Raw genomic sequence first — 9,148 nt, 5'->3', positions numbered from 1 at the left:
TTACCCCTTGTGAACTCCAACAGATGTGTTCTAAACGGACGTCATTAACCTTCATTAACTGGGACATACCAAGTATATCTAACTCTCGCCATTCATTGAAACTTATAAATTGTCGGTCTGCGTTCATGCATCATCTATAACGTTTACAGAATGCCTTGGACGGCAAACTGTATATCCATGAATGTGATATAGAAGGATTAACGGTTTGTTTTTTTGTATATGTCTGTTCACGTTGTTGTAGGTCGTGTATTTCTCTTCAAGTTATGCATCTCACTATCAACAGTGGGCCGTCACTAAGCAATGGCAGTGGTGGCGGAGGAGGTGGAGGCGGCGGAGGTGGTGGCATGTCTGGCGGTACGGCAAATGGTGGTGGCGTGAGCGGCTCCGGTGGGCTGGGATGCACTCCATCCGGAAACGGCCTAGGAGGACACCACGGCGGCCAAAGTGGTGGCGGCGGAAGTGGCGGTGGTAACGGCGCAGGTGGTTCCGGCGGCAACGGCACCGGCACCGGCACCGGCAATGGCGGCGGCGGCGGCGGCGGCGGCGGCAGCGGTGGTGGTAGCGGTGGTGGTGGTAGAGGTGGTGGTGGCGTCAGCGGTGGTGGCGGTACTGGCAACACCGGTGGCACCGCGAGCAACGGTAACGGATCGAGCACGGGTGCCGGCGGCGAAAGTGGCCCACCGTCGGCGGCCAGCATCCTAAACGACACGTACACCAAGATGACGTCGGACATCTTGGCGGAACGGACGCTGGGCGACTTTCTGTCCGAGCACCCGGGCGAGCTGATCCGAACCGGGAGTCCTCTGTTTGTTTGCACAGTGTTACCTCCACACTGGCGCTCGAATAAAACACTTCCGGTTGCGTTCAAGGTCGTCGCGCTCGGCGACGTCGGCGACGGCACGATGGTGACGGTGCGGGCCGGCAACGACGAGAACTACTGCGCCGAGCTGCGCAACTGCACCGCGGTCATGAAGAATCAGGTGGCCAAGTTCAACGATCTTCGCTTCGTAGGCCGCAGCGGACGTGGTGAGTACACAACAGTTCATGATCGATCCCATCCCCCAAAACTGGCAGACTAAGATGCTGCACGTTTATGTATCAAGTTCTTTTTATTTATTTATTTATTTTACTAAAACTAAAACTAAAACTAAAACTAAAACTAAAACTAAAACTAGGGCAGTTGACGCATGTGAATAAGCTTATAACAAATTCGGGTCCATTGTTAGGCGCAACTTAAAGGTATTAGCGTTATCACAGAAATTGAAGGCATAGTAAGCTCTATTAAAAGTATTGCTCATAGCGGTCATTGGAGCGAACTGGCCATAACGCGTACTATTAGTGGATAATCTTAGAAAGTCAGAATTCCGAAGCCGTCTACAAGGTGCATTAAAGTTAACTAGTTCTAGTAGGTTTGGGGCATCAGTCTCGCCCTGAATCAGCTTACCCACAAACACTGCCTGTGCTATCAGTCGTCGTTTTTTAAGAGTTTGTAGTCCTAAGAGAAGGCAACGCGAGTGGTAAGAAGGGAATGAATCCGAGTTACGCCAGGGGAGTGATCGTATCGCCAATCTCGTAAACCTTTTTTGGATGTTTTCAATCCTATCGTGCCAATAATTGAAATGTGGAAACCATATTACACTATTAAATTCCAGAATAGGGCGCACTAAACTAACATACAACGTTCTAAGACACATTGGGTCGTTAAATTCTTTCGTGTTTCTAAGGACGAATCCTAGCGTCTTATTTGCTTTTGCTATCATTTCATTATAGTGGTCGTGAAAGGTAAGCTTACAGTCTAGAATAACGCGTAAGTCCCGAATCGTATTTCTTCTTTGTAATATTTGATTATTTAACTGATAGCTGTATATGATAGGCTTTTTTGATCTATGAAACGACACAATGCAGCACTTCTCGACACATAAATTTAATTGATTCCAATCACACCAAAGACATAAATTGTTGAGAGAATCCTGTAGTCGAGAGCAATCCCTCAGATCAGATACTTCATTATAGAGTTTGAGGTCGTCAGCGAAGAGCAGCACAGAAACACTATGAAGGACTGGACTTTTTGTTATATGTTTTTGACTAATGCTTGATTCACATGTGAAAATCATGTTGCATTTGATACAGTACCAGAATGTACGTGTCGAATTCGATTTAGAATGAATAATATTCAAAAACAATGGTGATAAGTGTAGAAATATGTGTGGACCTATGACAGGCGGAAATAGTAGCTCGTTCTGCGTTCTGAACTCAACCCGCGACGGTGTGCTTTCTTTGAGACTCTGCTAACAATACGCGAGAGAAAGAAGATACAATTTTCTCGCGATTCTCGATTCTTTGCTCTCGCTACAGTTGCAGTCAAGGAATAAAACTTTCGACACTACCACGAAATAAAATTTTCAGAAGCTGAATTATTTTGAATAATGATACGCTTGTTAAATAATTTAGGTCTGGAATTTCAAGCATGATAAAAAAAATAAGGAACTCAAATTTATATATGTATAAAAAGAACAAAATTCAACTCCGGACCGTCCGATCAATAACCGGGTACCCGGGTACTCATTGTAGTTTCTATGGCATTTTGTACCTTTTCATACCAATCGTTTTACGCCATTTAAGATCCCCGAAAAAGAAGGCTTTCAACACAAAATGTTCCACTTAATACTTAATGTGAAAACATTATTAGTCATTAAACAAAACTCCCTCCATCCAATAATCTGGTACCCGGGTACCCATCACAACAGTTAGGTATGAATGATAAGTTTATGAACAATAATATACCGTTTTTCAAGGAATGCCTGTAATTTGTATTCTGCAAACATCAAATATAATACATTGTGTTGTGTTTCAGGAATAGCAATTTATTATAAACAGGGCAGAAGTAGTTGGAATATATTCTTTATACTAAAAACAGTTTATTCCATATATGTAGTACTGCGTATTACACAATGCTCATTACAAATGGAACGTTCACATGCCGCACATGATTAGCGACTTTTACGGCGGTTTTAAAATTGGCTATTCAGACAAACGTAGCAAACTCCAATGACTTTCTTCTTTCCTGTTTCAAGCTCTGCTGGAGCGGAATGAAGCTCTGAAGAATCAGTTTGCTGTGCATATATTAGTTTGCTGTGTTTATCGGTTGACCTAAGAAACTTCCAATAGCCACTTTCGTTGAAAAATGACTCATAGTTTGAGGATTTTCACGTACTATTTTCAACGAATGAAATACAAAGCTGTCTGCTCAACTGCCAAGCGATACATTACGAGACAAGATTATTTCTTGTTTGTTTTTCTATCATTATCGTCATCTGTTATCCTCCATCACCGATTTTCGCTTCCAGATGCATTGAGTATACATAATTATGGCTTTTTTTGGTTACATGGTTAATTTTTCATGGAAGCCAAACACAATACTGCACATTCTTTCAAATCAATCATGGCAGGCGGTATATATAGCTTATTTTTTTCTTCAAAGTACCAACAATTGTTAGATTCCAATATAGTAAAAAATTGGCTTATGGCAACGGAGCGAAAAAATTATCCATAGTTACGTTTCTGCCAGATCCTTTATGAGGAGCGACTAAATCCTTAACGGCTCTCTCCCCAACGTTCTTCTGATGGCGATTTCCCAGTGTAAATCTGCCCAGTAAGAGGATACGAATTCACAGCGTCGCAAATCCACCAGACTTTAATCTCATATTTGGCTGGTTTGGAAGGTATGTGTTATGTAAATCAGGTGCGTCCACGGTACAGAAAAAGCTGCCCGTCGACTGTTAAGCACATTGATGGTTTATTATATTTTGCCAAATTACTATTTAACATAGCCCATATATCGCGTATCGGAGCAGCTTTGTCCATTTGTCGGTCAGCTGTTTGAAATTCGACGATGCTGACACAATAATTGCTTAACTGTGTATCGCGCATCTGATGGGCACCCGGGTACCCGGTTATGAGACGAAAGGTGAAACTTTGCTTATTGATCGGACGGTTAAATAAACAAATAAATGTTTGTCATTGTACTGATTAGAAATCAGAAAACCAATATGTCAGGGCTTTAACATTATTTTCGAAACATTGAATCATCGTTGAAGATATTCGACCCTCGCTTGCAGGTCTTATTCATCGTTTGACTGCTCCCGGGCATACACGCAATCCAGTAGCGTGCTCATAGCGTTAGATGAAATTCATCATTCACTGTTACTCTTTCATCATTTTGATGGAACCGGAACAACTTTGTTTGTTAAATGTGTTATTCGATTGAATCAGTTAACAAAATATTTTAGTTTAAGAGAACTATGATGTAATATCTCATTAATTTGTCATTGGTTCAAATCTCGAGTCTGACATTTCGCTATGTAAAAATGGCTGAGCACCGTTTTATAGCATTTTTAACCAGTTGGTACCAATATTTCAACAAGCTACTAAAAAGCGCTTGGTTTTTACTAATTGTTTGCGCTCCTCGATGTACATAACGCATCAATTATTACCGCATTACCGATTATTATCACATTATCACATTACCGATGCAAGAAAGTAACATTTAAAACCTATCATACAACAACTCACTGTCGCGGCAGTCATTTTTAGACAGTAAATGTTAAATAAATGCAAAAAAGTACAAAAATTACTACACAAACTACACAAAATTCAACTAAACAAACGAAACTAAACCCGTACAACGAACAAGTAGCCGGACTAGATGACTCTCAGGTGGTTTTCACTGTTATAGCTGGATACATTGTTTTGCAAACTTGCCCGTATGCTTTTAAGCGGTCTTTTTAACCGCTCTTTTTAACACGCTATAACTTCTTTATTTAAAAAAAGAAAAGGTTGAATCCGTAGACGGTGTCGTTTTAGTATATTTTTGAATATCTTTTGGCGTTTTTTGTTTTTGATATACCTTTCCACTATTCCATCGGAGTGAAGCAAAACTATTGAATCGGAATTCTTTTCAACTTAATTTTTGTCAAAATGTAAGATTTAAATTAAAAAAAATAAATGCTGCAGAATGCAAATACGTTGAGCCACCTTTGAAACATATTGTTAAATGTTTACGATTACAAATAACGTCACAATAACCACTTTTTTTGTTAAGATGTAGTTTTGCATTTTAAAATATGTCTTTTTATTTCATACTCAGCCGTTTTCGAGATATCAAATTCGATCTAGTGTTCAAATCAAATCTAGTGTTAATCAAAGAGCATACCATCGATTTCCACAGCTGTCTTGAGGTCTCCGTCTTTGGACATGGCGGCTATAGCGGAGTCAACTACTCCAGTGAATAGTAACTCTCGTCGGAGAGAGGTCCAGGTACAGTTAGATGAGTCACTTGAACAAAAAACAATGAAAAAACGAACAATTTAACTTCACTCGTAAGAAGTAAACGCTGTGTCTCTTATGCATACCGGTTTTTAAAAATTTTTAAAATCGCGCCATGGTCAGTTTAAACACATATTTCAAACAAGATGTGGATGGATGGATGTGACTGTACATGGTTTTTGCTTGGTATTCTTGCCCAATGGCGAAGTATAACTGTACATCTGCATACCATAGTGTATGTGTATGTGCAAACAACGTTACGGTTTGTTATTCACCCGAGGAATTCTGCTCTAGATCTGCGATGCTTTTTAAACGATTCCATCAAGCATATTTTCCAGAATTCAGCAATCCTCCATACATTACACTCACTTTTTCACTTTCTTATGGATGGCGTGGATTGGAAAACATACTCTGCATGAGGTTTCAAAAGCCGCACACATTAGCACGCTGGATTTCATCCCCACTGCGTTTCTATCGGGATTCACGAGCACTTGCTCCTTTTAAAAACAGCAGGTGAGCAGGTGGTTCGAAAAAGTGGATGGAAATCACCGACTCCCAGCGTGAACCTTAGACTACAGGGTACGAAACGGCTTGCAGGTTGCGGGATGCGGTTGCAGGAGCGTTAAGTAGCTCTGATGTTAAGCCTGTGCTTAAAAGTGTATTACAAAACTACATCCCGTGGGAAGAGACGAAAGATGACGAACAAAATTCAATGAACGGAAACCCGGTCCTTTGGCCTTAGTATGGGTTTTGGATTGGAAGCCAAAGGTTGATTTTCGGAAAGCCTCTTCCCAAGGCTCAAGACAGGATGTTGTTTGTCGCAAGGTAAGCATCACAGACGCGACACGTCACGTCCCGGCAGGCGAACGCACATTGGGAGAGAAAACATTGTCATAATTGCGATGAATTATCGTTTCGTGTTGAACATGAAATCAAATAAGGTTAGTTTGATCTTCGCTGGACATTGTACGAAGAATGACAGTCTGAAAACTTGATATAAACTAGATGTATATGCACTAAGCATCAAAAGCAACCAAAAAGAATAAAACTTACTATTGTAAAACTAACAATTTAAATTAGAAGTTAAAAGTACCTGTGCACTTATTATATTTGACTTACGCACAGTACAAAAGAACAGACAAGGTAATATGTCTGCCTGGTCTGTTCTGCTGGTGCCTTTTGTCCCTTAAAATAAATTGCTAAACGGTGCCGAAGTCTAAAACAAAATAGCAAGAGACGATAAAGTATGCTACTGACGAGGAGGAATGGGGTGTAGACAGACAAATGGAATGAAAGGGCCTCTGTGGCAACGAGACTTCACCCCGTGTAATGAACGAGGGAAGCAGTAAAAGTTTGTGGAAACTGGAACGGGGCATAGCAGCATTTATCCAGTTTAGGATCACTAAACAGGTTTGAAGGTGTGCACAATAGTTTTTCTGGTTTTGAATCGCCTCCATCTCCATCATTCCAAGTAGCTCTTTACTCAAAAAACTTGAACCTCCCCCGCACGCCATTCTCTTGTTATCATAACTCCCTCTCTACACACACACACACAGGTCCGCATATACGGCAACAAACAATTTAGATTCACAATCGCATGAATCTGCTCTTTTTCCGTCTTACATGGTTTCCCCAATTTAATGACGGGAATATCTCAGAAAATTTCCATTAAACAACTCTCCCAGCAACTCGCATCCGAACATCCTTGACGACTTCATCCGGTGGTGGCAATCATCGTATGGGTGTTTGCACACAGTGTGTGTGTAGTGCACGCATACGCATTAAAAACAACGCCAATTTAGACGGTACCGACCGATCCGGACATTCGATATATTACTTTGTAGCCAATTTCCATGTGCTTCTACAAGCTAACGGTGAAAGTTGTTAATAGGTATTACATACTCGAGTACACCCACTGCTAGGCAAAATTATACAGGTACCATATAGTGCAATGATTTAAAAATATATATAGCTCAGGTTCAAAATGTAAGCAAATTATCATCGAAACAGAAGTAATGAAGCATTGAAGAGACTTTTAATTTATATCTAAAATCTGTTTGAAAGTTTTTAAAATGTGATGCAGGTTGAATTGTATAGTTAGGAAACTTTTTCTATTCTTCCGGATATGGTTCAAGCCTCGATTTCATTGCTGTAACCCGTTGAGGATAAAATGAAACAAATTTTGCTGGAGCCTGGTCGCGTTTCGATGAACGGATACCAGTCTTCCTGTTGACTTTAATCATCGAGCGTTCATCGTTGTGGAATTGTACTGGATATGTGGGTTATGAATATTGGATATTAGGACATTCATCTTCAACACGTTCCCGTTGCCATCACTATGGAGAAGCTACCGGTAAACCTTAATGCTCGGAGGGTTCCAAAGCATATATATGCATGCAAATACGATACATCGTACGCCTTTGGCTGCCACTAGGACCCCCTTCCTTTCTCTTAGTTGAGAGGGTTGTTTTGCTTTCAATTAACACCCTCTTTTTATCAGCTTCAATTGTAGTCCCTATCCCACGTGTGCGAGTTTCCTCTGGACGATTCCGGGGGATACAATCCGGCGTGCTTTTAATGTTACTAACATACGCACCGAAACTGCTCACATATGAAATGGGGACTCACACCTTTCCGAAAGGTTAGGGTGGATGCCGATTACCTTACAAGTTTGGCTTTGGTTTGCCTTGCCTAAACTCAACAATGAAAGTAATTTTGTACACTGCACGAATTATCTGGGATACTTATATATCTGGGACAGCGTGTCTAAAATGTTTTAGGATTTAGTTTTTCGAAACGTGTCAGATGTTACTTTAACACTATTTAAAATTCAGAGGGTATTTTGTCGCTTTAAAGCAATTGATCAGATGAAATATAGCTGAAAAATCAGGTGCCATGTACCCGCGTCAGGAGTATAGTTGTTGTATTATTCTAATAAACCGCTCAACCGCGAAACTGTCTTAGCTAGCCAAACATATGATATATTTATTTTGAATAATTTATAATAAATTATATTTATTATTCGAAGCTGTATGGGCCATTTGTTTATTAGGTTTGATCTGTAAATTATTTTAACTTGATCTATGCATTATAAATCTACTCTCCTTGAAATAAAACAAAGGCAACGAATATTTAACTTTAACTCCATACACCAAGTTGATAACCACTTCAAACAGCAAAAAAAGTCTTGTGCATCCATTTCACTTCACAATGAACCTCGATAATAGTTTATTTGATTAGTGTCATTGGTTAACGAAAAGAAAATATATTGATTTAGTTTTTTCTTAGTAATTATTACCAACGCCTTTTGTAACAGTTACCTTTTAGGTTACCTTTGACTTATTAGTTATTTCAAACCAACCTTCCAATATATCCACAAAAAATTAAACTATTTTCGCCTATTCCCATACGTGAACTCTTTGCATTTTCATAAAGAGAAACAGTACTAAACTCTCAAATAGTTCATGCTGTCAGCTAGTTTTACAAAGAATATATCATATCTGCGAGATTGTATGATCTTAAAGCATCTGACTTTGAATGCCTAGTTCTGTATAAACCAACGATGGAGGACTCGTTGGAACTTGTGAGTCCAGTTTATTTAATCCCAAAGCAGATTTGCGGGTCAGATTAAGGAACTTTGGTTCATATTAGAGTTCATTTAACTTAAAGAGTAAATGTATTTCTTTGGTAAATATAGGTAACAACCGCTGAGCGGTATTGTCCTGACGACGATTGACCGCTCACGGTTGCTCGTCACGCTGGTCCAATTCAGTATTCCGGCTTTACTGGTGGCTTCGTCTACGCCATCCTTCCACCTCAAATT

At 40.1% G+C, this 9,148-nt stretch overlaps 1 protein-coding gene across 1 annotated transcript in view; it reads left to right on the top strand.

Moving 5' to 3' along the window:
• Positions 1-263: 263 nt before the first annotated feature.
• The window catches only part of LOC131290727 (uncharacterized transmembrane protein DDB_G0289901-like), a 33,591-nt gene continuing 24,706 nt past the window's right edge, over positions 264-9,148 (top strand). The window contains exon 1 of the mRNA XM_058319896.1: positions 264-1,026. Within this exon, the coding sequence (XP_058175879.1) occupies positions 264-1,026 (763 nt within the window). The remainder of the gene's footprint in view (positions 1,027-9,148) is intronic.

Source organism: Anopheles ziemanni, chromosome X, assembly GCF_943734765.1.
Source record: "Anopheles ziemanni chromosome X, idAnoZiCoDA_A2_x.2, whole genome shotgun sequence".
NCBI lineage: Eukaryota > Metazoa > Arthropoda > Insecta > Diptera > Culicidae > Anopheles > Anopheles ziemanni.
This window is presented reverse-complemented; position numbering and strand designations above follow the sequence as displayed.